General features: G+C 44.3%; 1 protein-coding gene across 1 annotated transcript in view; it reads left to right on the top strand.

The window, feature by feature from the left end:
* The window catches only part of Trim71 (tripartite motif containing 71), a 73,245-nt gene that overhangs the window by 30,154 nt on the left and 19,209 nt on the right, over positions 1–23,882 (top strand). Inside the window, exon 2 of the mRNA XM_005317322.4 lies at positions 17,099–17,266. Within this exon, the coding sequence (XP_005317379.2) occupies positions 17,099–17,266 (168 nt within the window). The remainder of the gene's footprint in view (positions 1–17,098; positions 17,267–23,882) is intronic.

The raw sequence follows: 23,882 nt of genomic DNA, 5'->3' as shown, positions 1-23,882 counted from the left end.
CTCTACTTTTCCACTACTGGGCTTATGCCCCAGGGGTTTTATAGAAATCTGAGGTATTGGGAGCCAGGATGAGTGAGTGGTTCAGTATGATAGAGTGGGGACCTCAGAGGCGAGGCCTTGGGAACAGGGACCCAAAGCAACACAACATTTGGTCAGACATTGTATTAGGTTCACTGCTATGGAAGGGGTGTGTGTGTGTGTGTGTGTGTGTGTGTGTGTGTGTGTGTGTGTGTGTGTGTGTCCATGTTCCTGTCCCATGCTGGGGTTGAACCCAGAGGTACTCTGCCCCCTATGTATTTGTCTACGTTGAGACAGTGCTCGCCTGGAAATTGCCATCCTCCTGCTTCAGCCTTTCCGAGCCTCAGGGATTACAGGCTTGAGCTGTGGAGAGTTGTGGAGTTTGGAAATTATGAGAAAGAAAGCAATTGGAGGGCTGGGGATGTGGCTCAAGCGGTAGCGCGCTCGCCTGGCATGCGTGCGGCCCGGGTTCGATCCTCAGCACCACATACCAACAAAGATGTTGTGTCCACCGAGAACTAAAAAATAAATATTAAAAAAAATTCTCTAAAAAAAAAATTCTCAAAAAAAAAAAAAAAAAAAAAAGGAAGCAATTGGATTTAGTCTTGGTTGGTGATGCACAGATAGAAATGCCTCTGCCATCGAGTTATAAACCCTAAGCGGACACCTGAAGGTTTCTAGAGATGTTTTTCAGGGCAGTGCCAGGGGGAGTATTATTACTGTTAGAGGCAGCAAAAGCCTAGTAGTTTTTTTTCTTTTAATTTTTACATTATTTATTTTAAAAATTTGTTCTTTTTAGGTATACAAGGCCTAGCGGTTTCTATGTGGGCCCTGAAACCACGTTCTAGTCGAGTCCTTGGGCAAATTAAACTATCCATGCGCCAGTTTCTTCTGTATCTGTAAAAGAGTGTGTTAACCAGCTATCCCATAGGGCAGTGGTCAGGATCAAACAAGTTAATACATGTAAGGCACCTGGCACAGGGCTTGATTCTAGTAAGTACTTAGACACAGCTCAGTGGCTAAGCTCTGCATTTATGCCCTCTGAGAGAACTTGGAAAACAAACTGCTAGTTATCCTAACCCAAGGATGACTTTAAAAAAAAAAAAAAAATATATATATATATATATATATTTTTAGTTGTAGTTGGACACAGTATTGTTATTTTGTTTTTATGTGGTGCTGAGGATCGAACCCAGGGCCTCACATGTGCTAGGCGAGCACTCTACCACTGAACCACAATCCCAGCCCCCCAAGGATAACTTTTAATGATCTCGTATGTATCATTCTAACTTTTATGGTTTGGGGGAGGGAAAAAGACATCCCTCCATTCACATATACAAGATCACACTGTGAACACTCCCTTATATTTTGTTGTTCTCTTTCAGTTTTCATTACATCATGTTAATATCAGGTATTTCATATCTTAAATGTGTAGTATTGTCTTGGTGAGTTTTTTTAGGAATAAGAAGGGACTAGCAAAAGGTGTTTGCTGTTTCATTACATTCTAAGTAATTGGGCTGGGGATGTAGCTCAGTGGTAGAGTACTTGCCTAGCATGCTTGAGACACCCTGGGTTCAGTCCCCAGTAACACCCCTGTCCGCAGGCAACTACATAAACACCCGTTTGGTGTGGGGTTAAAAAAAATACACAATTAATCTGTGACATACATACATCTTACTGTTGATTTGCTGAGCAGGAAATACTTGTACCTATTTCTCTCTCTCTCTCTCAACAAGTTTTAGCATACCATGTACATTACTCTGTTCCTTATGTTTTCCATAGATATGTGTCTTGGCTTTTTATTTTTAAAATGAAATTTAACAATTATTTAGCTAGTTCCCCTGTTGATAGACATTTAGTTTGCTTCTGATCTGCAGCATGGTACCGCGTATAGCATATATTTTTATTCTTTGCATTGCTGGGGATGGAAGCCAGGGCCTTGCACACAGTGCTAGGCAGATTCGCTATCACTGAGCTACACCTGCAGCCCTCTCTCTGTCTATCTGCATTTATCAAGCAAGTAGTATAGAAATAAGATTGGTTGGTGAGGACCTGGGTTCTGTCCCTGTCACCAGAAAACCAGAAACAAGATTATATCTGGATCACAGGCACATCACATTTGGAGTTTGATTTTGGGTGAGAGAGTGTGGCTTAGGGTGTACCAGTAGGAAGAAATCTCAGTGTTGGCCCCTAGGGAAGCCTGCCTAGGTGTTACCTTCTCATTCTAACAGTTTTGTGGGGGAAAAAAAAATGCTTTAGACGGTTGAAACTCTAGGATGTGAGCAGCTGTTGGGTTTAGAGACCTGACTTTTCCTCTCATTATTCTTTGTGCCTTTCTGATTAAGGCTTTGTGGGATGGAATCCATGGATCTCTCTCTTTTTCTTTTCTTTTTGGTACCAGGGGTTTAACTCAGGGCATTCAACCACCGAGCCACACCCTCAGCCCTATTTTGTAAAACCTTGATTCTGTTCTATAATAGATAACAAACCAGAGTGACTGGGTTTTCCTCTGTGCCATTCTCTGGTCTTCTCAGAATGGGCTGCTGGGCTCTTTCGTTAGGCAAGACAGATTGCAAGGCCAGCCTCGGTTGAAGGGGAAGGGAAATAGAATCCAGGTGTGTGTTTTGGTACTGGTCATTTAACCTAGTGGTGCCTTACCACTGAGCAACAACCTCAAACCCTTCTCCAACCCTTATTTGAGACAGGGTCTTTTTAAGTTGCTTAGGTCCTCATTAAGTTGCTGAAACTGGCCTCAAACTTGTGATCCTCCTGTATCAGCCTCCTGAGTTTGCTGGGATTACAGGCATGCACAAGCACCACAGTGTTCTGGCTAGAATCCATGTTTTGTTGGAAGGAACAGAGATAAGTGCAGTCCACTTAAATGGATTATAAGTGGCCTTTTTAGGAAAATCCATAAATTCACCTAGATATTACTGCTCATGATTGAATTTGGATTTCCCTAAAATAGCCTGAATATTAATTCATGATTTTAGGATTGAAAGTTTGTTTTTTGGTACTGGGGATTGAACCCAGGGGTGCATAATCACTGAGCCACATCCCCAAGCCCTTGTTTTTTTGTTTTGTGTGCTGGGGACGGAACCCAGGGCCTTGTGCATGAGAGGGAAGCACTGTACCAGCCTCCCCTGCCATTCATTCATTCATTCATTCATTCATTCATTCATTCATTCATTCATTTTGAGATGGGGGCCTCATTAAATTGCTTAGTGCCTCTCTAAGTTGCCGAGGCTGGCTTTGAACTTGCTATCCTCCTGCCGTAGCCTCCCAGGCCACTTCGATTACAGACGTGTGCCACTGCACCCAGTTGTCCTCATCGCCACCATCATCATTTTCTTTCTTTCTTTTTTTTTTTAAAAGAACACAACTTTAATTTTGTTACATGTAGAATGATTCATAAAGTGATCATTTTTTCAGGGCCCTGGGAGTCATGCTGAAGGCTTCTTTTATGGAGCTTACTGCTTCTAAATCAGAGTTGTTGGGAAAGGGAAAGGAGGCCTGGCAGCACTAATTAGATGCCTCTGAAACTTTTCGGAAACCTTCTATAGTCCCGAGCGGGTAGTAGCACCCAGCATGGAGGAGAGAGAGGCCTAAAGGTGAGGTGGTTGGCATCTCCTGTGGCGCCATACTGAACCGGGCCTGTCGTTAACTTGGGTGCTGACAGAGCAAGACTGACATGTTTCCCCCCCTAATAATCTTCCTTGTCTGGAGCCTTCACCACACCCATTCCTATTTACACCTGTAGGCTGATGTCAGACGTTCCAACTTAAGAAGTCCATTGAAATTACATCCCAGGCCCAGTGTTTCTCGTTTTCTCCCCCAAACTTGTAACTGCTGGCCTCAGTCGGTCCTTCCTCCTACTGGACTGGGACCCGAGGAAGTGCATGCACTGGGATTCGTGGTTAACATGGCCTTGTGGGCAGGCAGTGTGGCCTGCAGAGGAAGTTTGGCCATGTTTGGGCCAGAGGTTGTTATTCAGTCTCTTTCCCCCAGTTTTATTTAAGGAATCTTTCACGACTCTTTTCAGTGAGCAAACAAATAACAGCCCTGGAGAAGGCTGGCCGAAAGGCCTTTAGTGGCTTCCCAGCTCATTCTCCATCCTGCCTTGCACGTGACTAACCCGAACCCTGCTAACCTGAACCCTTAGAGCCCTCTGGGCCTCCCTCTCCTTCCTGATTAGAACTGCTATCAGCATTTAAATTTCATGCAGTTTCTTAGGATGGATTCTTCTCCAGCACCAGTGTCTAACCCCTGGTTCCTGGGTATAAGCAGCTTGCTTATAAGCACTTGAGTCAGGGTCACTTGATAAGCAGCCAACTTATCACGAAGAATTGGGAGAAGCGTGATATTGATGTTTGAACCCAGATTTCCTGACTCAACACAAGATGGTCCAATGCACGCTCTGGCCCTCTTCCACGTCTAGATGACTAGAAGGGTTAGTGTAATTTCTGTTCCTCAAGGCCACTTGGCCAGGGAGTACACCCTTGCTGGGAAGCTTTCTCCTCCTTTTTACTCCAGATTCTTCTACACCTGGACCAGGAGCAGTATGCCGCTTTTAACTGGATCTGTGTTTCACCCTCGGGCACCCTGTGGTGCCAGGAAGCCCTTCCCACATCACCTCTCCACAGCGTCTCTTGCTTCCGTGGTTGAAGGAAGTCAGTTATACAGAATATAATTTTCCTGTCAATTTTGGGTGAATTTTTCTTACCTTGCTTAGCATAATCTGGTTGGTTCTCTGCCGTGTGTTTTCCAAACCAGGCCATTTTGGGGAGTGAAGAGGGTGTTGCTGGTAAGAGTTGTTTTATAACCTCCCCGGGCTCTTAAATTCCATGTGAGTAGGATAAACATTAGCAGTAAACACAGCCTACTAGATAAGGCTATGGTGGCCTTAAAGGCCACAACTCTAGTGTAGGCTAAGTTGTAAGAGCTGCCTCTTAAAATGGATCAGGTTGAGACTCAAGGAGGGAGACCCTGGGAGAGCCAGGGTGCTCCCCACAGCTGCTCAGTGCCACAGGCCGGCACCTGCAGGGGAGGAGCCTTAGATGCAGCCTGGGTGAATTGGTGGAAGACTAAGGAAAAAACTGCAGGGGCCAGGAATTCATTGTGAGGGTCCATTTGAGCCAAATGTTTTCTTGCCTTTTATCTTTCCCTCTCCTGATTTAGGTTGTAGCCAAAATGAGGAACAGTTTCATCCAGATGCAACCAGACAAGAGATTTCAGGACCCACTGAGAAACCAATTTAAGTTCTCTAGTTCCCTAATTTCTGAAACCTTGGATTACACAACTGATACTACGAAGTGCTTTCACTAGTTCAAAACCAGCCTCGGCAAAAAATGTGCTAAGCAACTCAGTGAGACCTTGTCCCTAAATAAAATAGAATATAGGGCTGGGGGTGCTGGGATTGTGGCTCAGCAGTAGAGAGCTCGCCTAACATGCTCGGGGCCCTGGGTTTGATCCTCAGCGCTGCATAAAAATAAATGAGTGAAATAAAGGTATTGAGTCCAACTACAATTTAAAAAAAAAAAATATAGGGCTGGGGATGTGGCTCAGTGGTTAAGTGCCTCTGAGTTCAATCCTTGTTGTCCACCCTCCCCAAGTTAAAGAAGGAAGAAGAAAAATGTTGAATAATACCAGGAATTCAAGGTTCTAAAGAGGAGTCTGGCTCCAGTGACTTGGCTTCAATGCCCCCAAGTGGTGCTCTTTTGATTTGTCTGATGGCCAGTTGGTTGTATCCTGCTGGCCTGGCTGTGTTTGGGATTCCCTGACTTTCTCAGGATCATTTCTTTTGGTCCTTGTACCTACTGTAATTTCTGCTTCTGCAGGGTGCAACTGTGGAGAGCTGTGCACACTGGTGGCAAACTCCAAGGGGCTGAGGCTTCATTTATGGTCTGAGCCAGGCCCAACAGCCATTACTGGTTTTGCCTCTAAAGTGACCCAGTGCAGTGAGTAGATTTCTCTCCATCTGGTCCCAGCTAGGCTGAGCCCTTCTTCCCTAGGTCACATACCTCTTAGCTCTGCAATTCCAATTTTCTGCTGCCCAGTTCTTTTTTTTGTGTGTGGGGGGCTAGCTTTGCTGGCTCACCTTGGCTCCCTGTGCCACCCTCTGTTGAGCTGTTTGTCTAATTTCACTTGCCTTCTCCCCATTGTCTTTCCTAGGACCCCTTTCCATCATTGATGGCTAATAGAAGGACACTGTTGTCTTCTGCAGTGTGGGTCTTTTCTTTGCTTTCTTTTTCTTTACTTTCTAGGGATTGAATCCAGGAATGCTTAACCACTGAGCCGTATCCCTGTATATTTTATTTTGAGACAGGATCTTAAAGTTGCTTTAGGGTCTTGCTAAGTTGCTGAGGTGGTTTGAATTGGAGATCCTCCTTCCTCAGCCTCCTGATCCACTGGAATTACATGTGTGCCCACCACACCTGGCCAGTGTGGGCTTTCCTTTTTGGGGATGGTAGGTGGAGTGGTACCTGCCCTCACCAGAGAACCTTCCTCAGGTTACTCCCTAGACAGGTGGTTTTTCATCTCTGGGAAGTCCTGCCAAGGTCTGGGCTTGGCACAAGATTCAGGAGGCACTCACAGCTTTGTAGGTTCAAACAGCAATTCTTTATTCCAGCTCTCACACAGCCTCCACACAGGTCCAGGGGCAAACGCGTTCTGCTGTCTCCCGCACAAACCACCTACTCCCCGAGGCTATCTCCAAATCCCATTTTTATCTCACGAGAACTCAATGGGAACAAGCAGCAGGAACACCCTAATCCCAGCAATAATCTTCAACTTCCAACTTCCTTAAAACCCATTATCTTAAACTGGCAACGCCTTAAACTCAAGGAGCCGGTTACTTCCTCAAACCTGATCAGCTCTAAACCCGGATCTGCCTTGGTCCTTGAGCAAGGTCACCTCATTAAAGCATGCATGCAATGTCCCATCAAATGTCCTCTAAGCAGCATGGGGTACGCTTGGCAAGGAAATTTCGATGCGTCATTCCTACTTGGTAGTGGCCCTCAGCAAAGTCCTTTGAAGCAGCTGGCCTGGCCTGGGCTCTCTGGCTGGCCCCATTTCCCCTTTGTCATTTGTAGGGGTATCCATGGGGTTAGGTTTCCTAGTAGAGGGAGGCACCTTAAATATTCTGCCCAACACACTGGTATTTTAAAAGGCCTTTTTAAAAACAAACTTTTTGACAGGGCCAAGGCTTCTCTTCTGCACCAGAGCTTTTGCTTGAGGTCTCTTTGCTCTGGCTGACTTTTGCCTTTTGCTTGAGAAAACTGTTGAAAGGCTCTGGGGAAAGAGGAAGTGCTGCAAGAACAAGTCTAGCTTCTGTTTTTGTTTTTTCCTTTCTTTTTTGGGGGGTGGTGGTGGTGGAGGGGGTACCCAGGATTGAACTCAGGGGCACTCGACCACTGAGCCACATCCCCAGCCCTATTTTTGACATTTTATTTAGACACAGGGTCTCACTGGGTTGGTTAGCGCCCCTCACTTTTGCTGGGGCTGGCTTTGAACACAGGATCCCCCTGCTGCGTGTTCCACCGCCCCAGCTCTGGCTGCCGATCTGAATACCCTTCTCCATGAGGCAGTTTTGGGCACTGCAGCTCAAGCTCAACTTGGGGCTTGGCAACAAATCTCCTTGCCTCACAGACAAGCCCCAGTTCCCTCCCTGGCCTCTCCCTGCCAAGGAGCACATCACTGCCCTGAAAAGAATTAGAAAGCCATATGTGGGTCATTCTAGGATTGATCCCTGGTCCCCTTCCCAATTTAAATAATCCTCACCAATGAGTAACTCTGTAGTAAAACAAAATTCCTACATCATTAAGTACTTGCTGTTGATTCAGACACAGTGCTTGGAAGGTAACTGTCTTGTAACATTGGCTACAGATCTGGCCTGTAATCATGGACCACCAGGAAAGAGCAGAGTTGGACCTTTCTTACCCCATAACTGACTCATGAACCTTAACCAGAACAGAGGGCAATAGAGTGTAATGTAGGGGTCCAGCTACCCAAGATATAAATAATACTGGAATGGGAGAGAGAAGAGAATTTTGACTCTATTGTTAAAAGTGGAAAGGGTGGCTTTCCAAATATATTTTAAAAAATTTTTAGTTGTAGATGAACACAGTACCTTTATTTATCTTTTTTTTTTTTTAAAGAGAGAGAGAGAGAGAATTTTTTTAATATTTATTTTTTAGTTTTCGGCGGCCACAACATCTTTGTTTGTGGTCCTGAGGATCGAACCCCAGGCCGCATGCAGGCCAGGCAAGCGCGCTAGCTACCGCTTGAGCCACATCCCCAGCCCGTCCTTTATTTATCTTTATGTGGTGCTGAGGATCGAACCCAGGGCTTCACACGTGCCAGGCAAACGCTGTATCACTGAGCCACAACCCCAGCCCTCTAAATATTTTTTAAAAAACTTTAGTTTTTTTTTTAGTTTATTCTTATCTGTGTTCTTATTAGTCTTCCTCTTGGATAATTTCCCCCAGGTAACGAGTACTTTCCCTTGCTTTAAAAAAAAAAAATAGCCACCTGTCTACATGATCCCCACCACACACGCAATTGAAACCTCCTTTGCTACTTTAGGGAGCGGAAGGGTTTCAGGTGTACAATGTTGTCCTCTGTTTAAGAGGCAGGACTGAGTTACACGGCCACCTACAGAGTCTGGATTCCCTACCACCCACCCCCAAGTTATTTCCCAGATACTCTTGACTCCTATCCACGACTCAACAGATTAAAACCTGCCCTGCTTTTTTGCAACCTTAGGGGTAACAGGAAAACTCTGTCTCTCTGTCAAAATCCATCTTTTTTATATCTGGCTTGAAAATCTATAATTTATGTGGGCAGTGATCTCAGTGTTAGGGCAAATCTCTTTTATTTGTGGCTGGAAGCTGCTTGGGCCACTCATTAGTACACCAGAGGTCAGATGCATGCTGGGTGGCAGCTGGGACTCTAATGATTTCATAGGGCTTTGCTTGACTGCTGGCTGCCTGTGGCGCTGTAAATCGGACTCTGTTCTAATTTTTTGAAAACCTCCAGGGAATTAGTCCATACTTCCCTCTTGGGAGACAGAATTAAGATAGTATTTCTCTGGAAGGCTGAGGCAGGAGGATCACAAGTTCAAGGTCAGCCCCAGCAATTTAGGGAGGTCCTGAGCAACTTAGGGAGACCCTATCTCAAAAAAATAGAAGGGCTGGGGATGTGGCTTAGTGGTTAAGTACCCCTGAGTTCAATCCCTGGTATACTCCCCCCCAAAAACAAACAAACAAACAAACAAGAAAATACTATTTGTAGTGGAGAGCCAAGGAAAAAGAATATCTCATAAGAAAATTGTGGAGAAAGAATGGTAGCAATCTATTAGAAACAAAGTTTGTGGGCCCCGGGAGTAAAGGCATTTGTGGGCTTAGTGAGTATTTTCTTTGGTCCTTGCTGAGGCTGAGCTTCAAGCCTCACCCCATTAACACGTAGGTTATTGGGTGGTTGTCCCTTTTCTGGGGGCATTTCAAATGTATGATTAGAGCTTTGATGATGATATACACCTATGTAGTCCTTCCTTCCACAAAGATAACATTTCTATCGCTCCTGAACAATTCCATTGAGGTCCCAGACCTCCAGTCCATTCCTGTTCTAATCTGTAACTACTGTTTTCATGTTTTTACAATTTATTTTCCCTTCACATAAGGGGAATTGTGCAGTATGTTCTCTGCCTTTAAGATTCATCAGTATAATTAACTTGAATCAGTAATTCATTTATAGTAATACTGAACTATATCTCTAGCCCTTTCTATTTTTAATTTGAGACACTGTCTTGCTAAGTAGCTGAGATGGGCTTTGAACTTGATCCTTCTGCCTCAGCCTCCCGAGTTGGTGGGATTAGGTGAGCACCACTGCACCAGGCTCCAAATTGCCTTCTTCCTTCATGGAGCCTAAAAATGTTATTTAGACTGAGTAGATGACTCTGACCCCACGTTGTACTCTTGTTGGATGTCCCCCTGCCTTCCCTATAGATAGGTTACATGCATAGCTAACCTATCTTAACATTACCTTAACCCTCGGAGTCACATGTGCTTCAACATTCAAAATTTCTGACACTATTCAGGTGTGGCATATGCCTGTAGTCCCTACTACTTTGGATGCCAAAGCAGGAGGATCTTGCAAGTTGGAGGCCAGCTTGGGCAATTTAGCAAAATAAAATATTAAGAGTAAAGAAAGGGCTGGGGATGTAGTTCAGTGATAGAGCAATTCACCTAGTATGTGTGAGGCTCTGAATTCAATCATCAGTGCTGCAAAAATCTAAAAGGTTTATATCGCATGTGGAAAATAGGCAAGGGTACTACAAAATAATGAAAAAGAAATAGTGTTTCAGTAGTGAAATATAAAAACTCATTAAATGATATAAGTAAAGATCATAAGTCATTTTCATGCCAGTTCTGGTATAACCCCCCACCCCCCCCCCCGCCCCATACTGGGGATTAGGCACATGGCAAGGGGTGCTTTACCTCTGAGTTACATTCCCTAGTCCTTTTTTTTTTTTTTTTTTTAAAGAGAGAGTGAGAGAGAATTTTTCAGTTTTCTGCGGACACAACATCCTTGTTTGCATGTGGTGCTGAGGATCGAACCCCGGCCGCACGCCGTGCGCTACCGCTTGAGCCACATCCCCAGCCCTCCCTAGTCCTTTTTGAAACAGGGTCTTGTTAATTTGTTGGGTCTCACTAAATTGCTGAGGTTGGCCTTGAATTTGCCATCCACCTGCCTCAGTCTTCCCAAGTTCCTGGGATTACAGTCCTGTGCCACCTCACCCAATTTAAAAATATTTTGGCAAACATTTTGTATTGTTTGGAAATATGTATACTTTGTGGCAGAATTATCTCACGTGCTCCTCTTTTATGAGAACTTTAAAAGCTGCCTTAGTCATTTTTAAGAATAGAGGATATTTGTTGCTGTGGCACATGTTTTGACCCTAACTACTTGGAAGGCTGAGACAGGAGGATTGCAGATTTGAGGCCAGCCTTTTCAGTAGCGAGATCCGTTTCAACAATTGTAAGGGCTAGCAATAAAGTGCTTTCCTAGCATATATGAACCCTCAGTTCCATTCCAAGCACTGCCCCCCCAAAAAACCCTGAAGCAAACAAAACACAAAACCCAACAATACCAAAACCAAAAAACAACAACAAAAAGCCCCCAAACTAAAAAAACCCAAACCAAAACAAAACCTCAAAACAGATTGTAGTCACCTTATATACAGTTTCTGGTTTTTGCCAAGTAAAAACTTGATTCCAGAGCACCTTTTAGATTTTGAATGATGATTGTGGATTTATATGGGGCTTCTTACAGTTTGTTTCACTGATGTTTTTATGGTGCCCCTAGAGTTCATAATTTAAAAAAATTGTTAACATCCCTTTTATTTTATTTCACCTGAGACCCATCCACCTCTAAAAATGCCCTCCCTCCTCTAGCTGGGCATAGTGGCTGAGGCAGGAGGGGATTGCAAGTCGAACAAAACCAGTCTCAGTAATATAGTGAGGCCCCGAGCAACTCGGTGAGAAGGAGTCTCAAAACACAAAAAGGGTTAGGGATGTGGCTCAGTGGTTAAGTGCCCCTGGCCTCAATTCCCAGTACTCAAAAACAAAAACCAACCAACCCAACGAGGAAAAAGCAACAGAAATAAAAAACACCCGACTCCTAAAAAGACACCCCCCCCCCCCCGCATTTGGGAAAACCCCTTGTGCACAACCCACCCAGGGAGGCTTGCTGCTTTCTTCAGTCCCACTGCCTCCCTCAGCCAGAGGCCCCCTGCTGCCTTTGAGTTTGGTCTTCCTAAGTGCACAGACTGGCACTTTGCTGTTCACAGGTTGAGGTTGACCCAATTTAGATGTTAAATTTGGGAATCCTTCCTATCCACACTTGGAAATAGATTTACTCTATTGCCTTCATATCAAGCGATAGAGCAATTGAATCTAAAATATGTTAGCAAATTGAAGGTGTGCACAGCGGCATATGATGGTAATCCCAGTGACTTGGGAACATCCAAGTTCAACTGCAGCCTCTGCAGTTAAAACAGGGTGATGGTGGTGGTGGTGGTGAGGGGCTGGGGATATAAATGTAAAGTGTCCTTGGGTTCAACCCCCCCAGTTCCAACAATTAAAAAGGAATATATTACCAAATCAAAAATATGAGATAATAGAACAAGGATATTCATTATGGCATTGCTTCTCCTCCCCCAGCAAAGAAATAGGAAGATTTTGGTGGGATAATGGGTTGGTGCACAACTATGAGCTACATCCAGCCCTTTTTCTTTTGAGACAGGGTCTCCCTAAGTTGCTTGGGCTATCCTTGAACTTAAGATGCCGGGATGACACGCGTGCACCACCACACCTGTCAAAACTTCTAAATTATGATAAATTGGTATGACCACATACCCCGCAACTATTAAGGAAAAATAGTTCTAATACGGAGTGATACACATTCTGCAAGTTAATAATACAGTTAAGTGAAAAAGTTCTGCATACTTAAAAATGTGTAGAGTCCATAAAAATTGGCATATTTTTGGGTTATCAGTAGACACTGAGAAGCAGATTTTTTTTTTTTTTTTTTAAATGAACAATCTCACAAACTTCCCCAGGCTGGCTGGCCTCCTTGGCTCAGGGGATCCTCCTGCTATAGGCAGGACTCCAGGGGAACACCACCACATTGGGCTCTACACTGGGGAGATTTAGAAAAAGTACTTGCATTTGTGTTTATTTTTGTTTTTAAATAAATGCACTTATGCTATCTATTTAAATTAAAGATATTTGGGGGAACACCCCCCCCCCCCGCCCTGTGTCATTTGTCCTCAGCAGATCTCTTGAACTGGTGGTGATGGTGGTGCATAAAATAGGTTTCTACTTCCTTCCCTCCTTCTCTACAGGCCTCCCAGGCCAGGGATACAGGGCAGCACATGGCCTGGTTTTTGGGGGTGGGGGCCGCTGAGGGTTTGGACTTTGGGTTTCAGAAGAGTGGCATTCAGTCTTATATCTAAAATCATTTGGTTTTGATGTTAAGTCATTGACTTTGTTTCATGGTAGACTTTACATGCTCAGCTTGATTTATGATTTTATTTGTTGCCTTTCTGTAATGGGAAACTCGAGACCCCCCCCCCCCCACTTTAGGTGAGTAAAGAGATCTCCTTCTGTCCAGGAGTTACGGGACAGCCCTGGTCTGTGTGAGGCCAAGTAAATATCCTTGATCATTTTTAAGGGATGTGGAATCTATCTGAAAAAATAAATTTTCAGCAGTTTCTATATCTCAGTTAAGGAATTTTGATGAACTTGAAACCACGTGGCAATCAGAAGCTGCCCCCCCTCCTTCCTTTTAGTTTACATTCTTCTTTTGATATGGGTAGCTGTACTTTAAACCTGATGCTCTTTCTTCAGATGTGGGGGGGCTCCAATAGGAGGCCCAGGGTGTGTGTGCCCCTTGTTGGACCACAGACAGTATAAAACTGGGTTCCAGGCGAGCATACACACATGCACGCCTTGTTCATGAACAAAGCACTTTATTTCATCACGGGCTGAAGCAAACCTGCCTACTTTGTATTTTTATTTATTTATTTTTCTTTTAACCTTCCCCCACCCCCAGTTCCTTTCCTGCTGGGCCTACATTCCTAGGTCTTTGTCTCTGCCTGGTATTTTAGAAATTTTGGGAGAGGAAGGCAGTGGGTGGGACGTTCTGGAAGCTGGGGGCAGGGAAGAGGGTGGTCACTAGTAGGGTCAGAGGTCAAACCTGCTCCATTTAGCTGGGGCAGCCAGATTGTCGCCAGGCCTGAAGGGGCGTATCCATGCATCTGCCTGGGAAGCCCCAAATGGGCAGTGTTAGGCCCTGGAATTCCTGCCGCCAGAGGACTTCTTCCCCACTTGCCCATCCCCCACCCACCCCCACCCCCATCCCTACCCCAGGTCAGTCCCAGGAGAAGCAGTTCATGGCTGCTGCCACATTTCTGACCACAGGACCCTCTGCAATGGTCTACTTTCTTCCTTTAAAATAATCTTCCAGTTCTTGCAAAGAAAATTGCAGCCATGTACACGCTTACCTAAGGGTTGTGTTTCAAGCTTTGAAATTGTGATTTTTCAATATTAGAAATTATAGGCAGATAAGATGTGGAACTCCTAAATGAGCTGTGAAATCTTCCCAGCTTTACCCCAACTTTTAGCTGGAGAACTCACAAGAATTGATTTCATCTTACAATTTTGGACCATGCATTCTTTCTAAAAATTGTAGTTGATTAAATACAATAGCCTATTTGTTATCTGGAGCGCCCCCCCCCCATCCCCACTTTCATTTTCATTTTTTTTTTGTGTGTGTGTGTGATGTTGGGTATGAAACTCAGGGAATGGCAGAAGCACTGGTTCTCTGATCCCATGTCAAACGGTGCCAGGTGGGATTGCATGCAAGGCATCCTTGACACATTGTGGAGGCATCCAGGCTTTTAAGCCAGGGAAGGGCATGGAAAAGTTTGGTGCCAGGGGCTCTGGACACCCTGCCATTACCTATTTTGGCCAGAATTTCTTTTCTGGCCACTTATAACCACAGAATCCTTTAAGACTTAACCATTCACAGGGGATCTCCTATGCACATCACAAGAGCTGTTCTAAGGTTAAACAAACAAGCTTCAGAAAACTTCTTGCAATTGCACAACTGCAGTCCAGGCCCAGCTTCGTAGTTCAGCCCAGAATTACTTGGAAGCCCTTTTGGTTTCTGTTGTCAAGTCCCTAGAGAGGGGTCCTGGATTTTAGGGTTGGAAAGGGTCTCCTAGTCAGACCTCCTGTTTGTTTCACAGATGAGATTGAAGCTCAGGCAGGTCAAAGGAGGTGACTGGACAGATGGCCCCACAGCCAGGTCGGGCCGGCCTCTGGTTAATAGCCGGAGGTTCTTTTCCACTCCCAGGCCTTGAAGTGCAGAGCGGTCCTAGGCTGTTATGTTTGCATGAACCCACAGCCTGAAGGAAGCTAGGCCAGTCCACACAGCTGTCCTGAGAAAAGATGTAAAGAAAATAGATGTGGTCTCAAGTTGCGTAGCTGATTGGTAGAAAGGGGAAGACCTCTGAGGGTTAGGAGCTGTGTTTTATTCTAATTTTAAAAGGAACCTTCTGATAGAAGGTTTTCACACTTCACATTAGCATAGGATTGATCCCTTTATTCCCATGACAAATGGAGGGAGCAAAGGGAAGGAATGTGGCTGAGGTTGTTGAAACTGGTAGAATTGCTTTAGCACCACCTCGTAAAAGGGGGGTGGGTGGGTGGAGGAGGGCTGCCCAGGAATTTTTCCTGGATTTATCCAGCTTAGCATCTTTTGGTTAGTATTTAGACTTTGCTTGAGAATTTTTTAGTTTTAACAGATTAGAAGGATTAGCTCATCTCTAAAAAGGTGGACCTGCTTAAAAAGCAATTGGCCTTGAGGGAGGCAAATCCTCACCACCTGGCTTCAGGCTACTGCTGCTATTGGAAAAGTTCTGCAGTGCTCTCTCTCACCTGGTAGTGGAGTTAGGAAAATTTTCACATTTCCCTGTGTAGAGTCTATATAATCGTATGGAGTCTGTAAAACCTCTTATATCAGATCCACTTCTTTACAAAATTAATTAAAAAGAAAACCAATATCCTAAAATTTTTAACTTTTCCTATTTCTGAATCCAGAAGTTTCTTCTAAACTTCTAAGTTTCTAAGTCTAAAGTGTATGCTGGACCATACACTTCCCTGTCAATATCCCCAAGTGGAGCAGCTCCTTCTTGAGCCATGTGGGAGGATGTTTCCTATGGACCTGCTACAATTTTGGATGTTTAAGAAAATAAAAACCTCAAAAGAGAGAAGCAGCCACTTTCCCACTATTTGCCTCATCCCCAGCCCCTCTCTGAGCGGAGGCCCTCAGGCTTGCCTCCAGGCCTCTCAGTCTGTCTCCCACCTCCCTGGCTGCTTCCTGTTCAGCCTCTCCCTGAGGCTCACACCCTGGAGCTCCACGTTGCCTGGTGAATGAGGTAGCCAAGGCCAGGCTTGTGTTGGAAGCAGCTCTTTAGAAGGCCCAGAGTTGGCTTCCTGATTGTGTCCTTGCTAACTCTGTAGCCTTGAGCACGCCACAACCTCACGGGAGATCTACATGTGCTGCTCTATATGGAAAGCACCCGGGTTCCTTGCACACTAAAAGTTTCCTTGCCCGACACGGGTGCCCTGTGCCAAGGAGCCTGCTTTCTTGAGAGTGCTTTGTTTATCAACAGGTGAGGGTTGCCCCAGTCCTTCTCTCTGCTTCCCAGATGCAGGGCCCCAGGGAAGAGTACAACATCACATACAGTAGTTCTCTTGGCACTGGCTGCCTCTCAGTTTCAATTTCTTGGAATAAATTGGCAGGAAGAAGAAAGGCAAGAAGCTGGCTGGCTTTAACTCTAGCTTATGTCCGTTCTGGTACCTTCACTCTGTGGCTTGCTCGAGTGCCCAGGAGATGCGAGCTGTGTGCCTTGTGTAGAGAGCTCAGAGCTCCTTCATGTGGGGTGTTTTTATTTATTTTCCTTATTTTAACATATATATATATATATATATTAGTTGTAGATGGACACAATATCTATCTTCATTTATTTTTATGTGGTGCTGAGTTTCGAACCCAGTGCCTCAGGAATGCAAGGCAAGAGATCTATCGCTGAGCTCCTCCTCCTCATCAACGGGCTCTTGACCATTGGGTATGTTTAACACACACCCAGTGACTGGAGTGCCACAGAAACTTTTGATATTCTTGCAACCCGGGGACATAGTTTTAACCTGGGCGATTAAGCTGAGTTGCCAGGAAATCCTTCATGCCCGGAGAGTTGTTTTGTTTTCATCCGTGTCTTTGTCGAAGCATTTCAGTTATGATTAGGGCCAAAATTTTTGGGATATGACTGAACCCGCAACCCAAGGTGGGCTCCCCCGCTGGCTTTGGGGCAGAGCGAGAGGGAAGCACCTGTAGGAGGGTGCCTGCTTGTTGGGAAGAGGGTCCTTGGGGTTCTGGGACCCAAGGTACCACTGTTGCTTTCTCCTCTCTTGCACCCTGCACCTCTCATACGTGTCCTCTCTCTGGTCCCCAGGTGCTGCACCTGTACTGCGACACTTGCTCTGTGCCCATCTGTCGGGAGTGCACAATGGGCCGACACGGTGGCCACAGCTTCATCTACCTCCAGGAGGCGCTGCAGGACTCGAGGGCACTCACCATCCAGCTGCTGGCAGATGCCCAGCAGGGACGCCAGGCAATCCAGGTCAGCCTCCATACCTTTCACTGCTCCTACTGGGAACCTTTCCCTCTACTTGTAAGTCGGCATGTGGAGACAGTTGGGCAGACTGCGATGTGGGGGCACGTGGAATAATGACCACGAGGAGCGCATGTGTCATCCATGCAGGTTACCTAGCACTGTCCTGGGAGGATGATAAGGATGTGACCCAAGTTATTACATCCCCCTACACCTAGATGGGCCCCATCACATACCTTTATGTTACCTGAAATTTCAGCCCTTTCCCCAAATTCAAGTAGACATTGGCATTCTTCAACCAGGATTGCAGAAACTGGACACTTATGCTTTTTAGGCAAGGGTATTTCCTAAAACAGATTTGCTTATTTACAGATGAGAAGTGATGAACACAAAGCATTTTATACAATTTCCAGAGTGTCTTTGGGTGATCAAGACTTGGTTATTTAAAACCCTTGTCTGTTGAATTTCTATAATTTTAGGATTAAGGAGGGGCATGTGTGCTATTGAGAGCTGACAAAGGTCTCTTAACATTTTTAGATAATAGTGTACCTGGATTGCCTTTAAATCTTCTTGTCTGATTCAAGTGACAAGGTTTTAAGAATCAGAAAATCATGATGGCATACATTCCTCCTGTTGTAGGATAAGGCTGGAAGTCAAGAGAAATTGCCCAATAAGCTCTAGCAGAAATTGCATGGAAAACTTTTATTATTTACTTTCTGGAGTATTTGAATAGGTGAATCATTTAAGAAAATATGTTCCTTATTTGGAAGAGCTGAAGAATTGAGATCATATACTCTGGAGAAGGGCAGGTTTTATTCAATGAGTTTATAAGCAGTTATCAGTTCATCTGCATGATATTGAAACAGTCTTTTCTCATGAGTCAGATTTTCTGACACTGCAATTTTAAAATTTAAGAGTCTGTATTTCTGGAGTGACTCATTCTGTCACTGTTAAAACCAGAGTTTTCCTTAAAAAGACCTTCACAGTGCCTAGGGGTTGCTGTTCAGGTTATTACTTTGTTGTATGACAGTGTATTGGTATCCACACAGATGGCGATGAAGAGCTTGTGTATTCTGCCCTCGCTCCCCCTACTGGAAATTAAACCCAGGGCGCTTTCCCACTGACTTACAACCCTAGCCCTTTTAAAAGTTTTGCAGCAGGGTCTAAGTTGCTGAGACTGGTTCCAGACTTGCCATCCTCCTGCCTTATAGCCACCATGCCCAGTGTGTGTTCTGTTTTAAGCCACTACAATTAGTACGTCCACAGTGCCTCACCAGAACCTCCTAGATTCTGGTGCCTAACCTCCATGGTGCATTTCCTGGGAAGCTTCAAGGACTATAGGTGTCTGGTCCTCACCTGTTAAATGGTGGAATTTTATTCCACTTTTTTTTTTTTTTTTTTTGTTCTTGTGAAAATATTCCAGGGTTCCTTGAACTACAAGTGAGAGAACTGCTGGTACTCTGTGCACTTTGTGAGCTCAGCCATTCTTGGAGAAAAATGAGTTCATGATTTGTTGGAAACTTATGAAGGGTGGTTAAAATGGTGAAATCTCAGAGGTGAACCTTTTGTTGAGAAAAGGGGCAGAAGAGGAATGTTTGTCATGCTCAACTTTCTAAATTAAATATGGTGCAAAGAAGCTGCTGTGTGAGGGGAAAACATTCTAAACATAGCCCATGGGGGTCAAATGTTAGTTAATAGTATGTGGCTGGCATTAATTTGAGTAGTAGGTCATGGGGCACTTGGGGTGGAAGAGCCAGGTGGCAGTTGAGTTGAGGTGGGACAGTGAAAGTCCTCACATGACTCTGTGTGTGTGTGTGTGGGGGGGGGAGGGAGGACGGGGAGAGGGAAAGAAACCAACCTTTTTGGCTCTGGGTTACAGTGCTTTAGCACCAACACTCAACCAGTGATCTGAAGACTCGGGGTAGACACATCTTTCTGTCTGAGGCCTTTTGGTTGGTTGATTTGTTTATGGAATCTCAGTGAATTGGTCATTTCCAACTTCCACCTGGAAATTCAGAAGCCCTCTTGGAAAACAGTGTCAGTGGCATAAGTGGCTCCTGGGTGTGGGTGGAAACAGAGCTGCTCATTCCCTTCCTGAGCTGCCTGCACAGGCCTCTGCTCAAGGTTGAGGACATGCTAGCTTTTTATTCCATTGACTGAAAGTCCAGTTTGTTCCTCACACCATAGAAACAAACTGTTCTCAAGCCCAGAAAGACTGGTGTGGCCTAGGTTTCTTCATATAGAGGCGTTTTGTATACAGGCTGCTGGGAAGAATGGCAATAGTTCTGTTCTTCAGACAGACAGAATGGGGAGGAGTTGGTACATACTTACACAGAGCCATGGAAAAAATGGGCCAGGCTCTGAAGTTTTGAGATGATAACAAAAAAGTACAAAACTCATTCGTTCTTATGCTGTCATTTAATAATTTTATAGTAAGAGTATAGCAATGCTGGAATGCAGACTGTCCTAACATGAACATTACAGAAAAAATGAATACAAGCCTTTAATATGAAAATTTTGGGGGGAGGACCGTGCCTTTTTGGGGGGAAGGTGGTGGAATATATATACTATTTGAGCCTTATTATATTAAATTGCTTAATCTGCTTAAATAAGTAGAATTATTATGATTACATGGTAGGAACATGGAATATTAACAAGCGTGATGTAGAAGTCACTGGTGTAAGAGTCTCGACTTGTTCATTGGCTCTGTATTATTGATGTATTAATGCATTAAGCGTGTCATTCAGGAGTTTGTTTCTTTTATTTTTGATACTGTAGGTTGAACACAGGGCCTCATGCATGCCTAGCACATGCTGTGGTACTCAGTTACACCCTGTGCTACCAGGAGCTGCTTTTTCTAAGTTCCCAAGGCTGGCCTTAAATCTGTGATCCTCCTGTCTTACCCGGCCTCCCCAGTTGCTGGGATTACAGGTGTGTTCCACTATGCCTAGTTCCCCAGGAGCTCTTATTGGAAAAGTTTTCCACATTTTTATTGGCGTTTTAGATCATATGTGATTGTGAGATTGTTATATATGTGAGCACACAATATCCTAGGAGCTTTTTAATTTTTTTTAAAAGAGCATTATAATACTCATAGTATTTGGGGTTCATTTTAATAGTAATATATGCAAGGACATTGGTTTCAATCTCCATCCCCCTTCTCTTTCCCACCCCTGGTTCCTCCCCCTGTTCTGCTCTCTTCTACTGATATTTCTTTCACGCCTTTGCTTGTTTATTTTATTTATTGTTTTGGTACTAGGGATTGAACTCAGGAGCACTGAGCCACATCCCCAGCCCTATTTTGCATTTTATTTATAGAGACAGGGTCTCACTGAGTTAGTTGCTTAGTGCCTAACCATTGCTGAGGCTGGCTTTGAACTTGTGATCCTGCGTCAACCTCCCGGACTGCTGGGATTACAGGTGTGTGCCAGCCACTGGGCTTGGCTGGGGTTATTTATTATTTTTTCTTTCCATTTTTGGTGCTGGGGATTGAATCCAGGGCCTTGGGCATGTGAAACAAACACTCTACCAGTTTAGCTCTATCCCCAGCCCCTTGGCTTATTTATTTTTGATTGCTGTTTTCCACATATTTATTACAGGTAAAAAAAACTCTTTGCCACACTTATACATGTGTGTAACAAGCTATAATTTCATTCCTTATTTCTATCCCTTTCCCCTCATTCCTCCCTCCTTTTCCCTCCTATTCTACTGATGTCTTACATCTTTATATCATATTCAACCTCCTTTCCTGCCATCTTTCCCTTATTTTGCTTTGGCTTCCATACTCTTGATTTTTTTCTGAGTATGGGTAATTTCACACAGCACGATTTTTCTCCATTTCTATTCATTTACCAGCATTATTTAAAAGCTGCGTATTTGTAGTGAAAAACTGACCCTAAGAAACATGGTAGACATCTCCGAAATAGGCTTTATTTTGCCAGTAACCCTGTAGAATTATTAAGACATGAGACCAAGTAAGATAATCGTAGAAACTAGGACACCTGCAATCCCAGCAGCTTGGGAGGCCGAGGCAGAGGCCCAACTCAGCAATGTAGTGAGACACTGTCTCCAAAAAGGGTTGGAAATGTGGCTTAGTGGTAAATTGCACCTCAGTTACCCAACAACCCCCCCCCCCCCAAAAAAAAACCCAAAGAAGGAACAGATTAATTATAGTCCATACCAGAATATAACCCAGCCACTTTAAAGGGCTACATAAGAGGGAAAGCATTAAAATAAAGGTGGGTATATTAGTCTCCAAATGCACGAGGGGACTCAATGCTTAGAAGTGATATGGCAGAGGGGGCTGGGATGTGGCTCAAGCGGTAGCGCGCTCGCCTAGCATGCGTGCGGCCTGGGTTTGATCCTTAGCACCACATACCAACAAAGATGTTGTGTCCGCCGAGAACTAAGAAAAAATAAATAAATGTTAAAAAATTCTCTCTCTCTCTCTGTCCCCCTCTCTCACAAGAAATGATATGGCAGATAAATAGTATTCTGTGCCAAAATAATAAAAATGTTAAACAGGAATATGCTAATAGGTCAGGGACTGAAGGAAATGCAAATACACCTTACAAACAGAAAATAGAGCTGCTTAACTATAAATATGGGGAGATGAGCAGTAACACTATTAAAATGATACCACTGTACTATTTTAATAACTGAATACCTCAGCAATGGTGAGGCACTAATAAAATACAAAATAGGGCTGGGAGGGGCCCTTTTACATATTTGGAAAATATGTAAAGCTTTAAAGGTAGAAGTAACTCTTTGCTCCTTTGGGAGTCTCCCCTGAGGGAAGTGTCCCAGGTTCTTAAGATGTATTCATTATATATGGTAAGCAGTAGGAGTGAGGATTTTATAGCCTGTTATGGTTTATTGAACTCACGTTTTTTTTTTTTTAAATGGATCTTTTTTTTTTTTTTTAAATATGTGGTGCTGAGAATCGTACCCAGTGCCTCATAAATACGAGGCAAGTGCTCTACCACTGAGCTACAACCCCAGCCCAAACCCAGGGATTCTTTACCATGAGCTACATCTCCAGCATTGTGTGTGTGTGTGTGTGTGTGTGTGTGTGTGTGTGTTGGGGGGGGGTGGCCAGGGATTGAACTCAGGGGCACTCAACACTGAGCCACATCCCTAGCACACCCCCAACCCAACCTCCCACATCTTTTTGGGTGGTGCTGGGCCTTGTGCATGTGAGGCAAGCACTCTGCCAACTGAGCTATATCCCCAGCCCCTCCCAGCCCTATTTTGTATTTTATTAGTGCCTCACCATTGCTGAGGCTGGCTGTGAACTCATGAACCTCCTGTCTCAGCCTCCTGAGCAGCAGGGATTACAGAATGTGCCACCATGCCCAGTTTCCAGCCTTTTTAAATTTTAAGACAGGGTCTTGCTAAATTGTTGGGGTTGACCTTGAATTTGGGATCCTCCTGCCTCAGTCTCAGTCTGGAATTAATAGGCATGTGCTACTGCGCCTTTTAAAGAACTCTTCCCACAAGTCCTGGCTTAACATATCTGCTTAGTTCTCTTTGACCAAAACCAGTTTTAGCACCACATCGTCTGTAAGGGAGCTTTTAGTTTGCATTCTTTGTAGCCTTGGGTAAGATGGAGCTTCAGTTACTTTTCATTTGGTGTTAGTGGTAAGAGAGGTGAGGTTGATACTATAGACAACCTACAGTAGTTATCTTGTCCTGGTCGCTCTGATTTTATTTATTGGGTATGTTGCCTTCCTAGTTAAGAAAGTGAACATAATTGGCTTTCTTCCATTTAAAGCACGAGTAATAGATCATGCACCATGTCACAAAGGAATTAAGGAACTGAGCCGAGTGTCTTAACATAGTTATTGAAACTTGTATAAATTCGATAGTGAATCCAGACCTTCTGGATTACTCTGCATCCCCCGTCTTCATCATTTTGACAATTCAGGTGACCTGCAGACACTTTTGCCTGCCGCTAGAGAAAAATTTGTCATAGTGAATTCAGAGAGTCTATCAAATCTAAATTTTTCTAAGAAGTAGGTCAACCGTTGCCCATTACAGATGTGGAAATGCAAGGATAAAATTCGGTTGCTTTGCCCAGGATCCCAGGTTGCATTAACTGTAGATCAAATTAACAGCTCCAATTTGAGCTTCTACTCTACCCCACACATTCAAATATGTGCTTTATGTGTAAGTAGCAGTCCCCCATGCAATGTGGGTGTAGTTAATTGTTTCCCAAAGAGATATCAAATAACCTGCCAGAGGTTATATGTGTGTAGGAGCATTACACTTTTATGCCATCTCTGTCTCGTACCCCGCACAGCGGTCAGTCCTTCTCATTTAGGAGTCTTGTGTGCATTCCCAGCTTTCCCTCTCTCACCTCTTATCCTTGAATGGTGGGGGGGGGAGGGGCAATGACAATTAATGGTTGAAGAACCGATACACAAGCTTTCACATGCTGTCTTAAGGAGAATTCTTGATTATAAATAACTGAAAGGGAACGAACAGTCCCTGGTAACACCTGTGACTGGTTCTAACCAGAGACTCTCCGAATGTAGACTGGGATTTAGGTACTAGGGACTCAGACTTCTGTACTGCATTCTCTGCCCTTCCTTTCACGGGAACCTTGTTCTTATTCTTAAATCCA

The sequence above is a fragment of the Ictidomys tridecemlineatus genome, chromosome 2, assembly GCF_052094955.1.
Source record: "Ictidomys tridecemlineatus isolate mIctTri1 chromosome 2, mIctTri1.hap1, whole genome shotgun sequence".
Taxonomy (NCBI): Eukaryota; Metazoa; Chordata; class Mammalia; order Rodentia; family Sciuridae; genus Ictidomys; species Ictidomys tridecemlineatus.
This window is presented reverse-complemented; position numbering and strand designations above follow the sequence as displayed.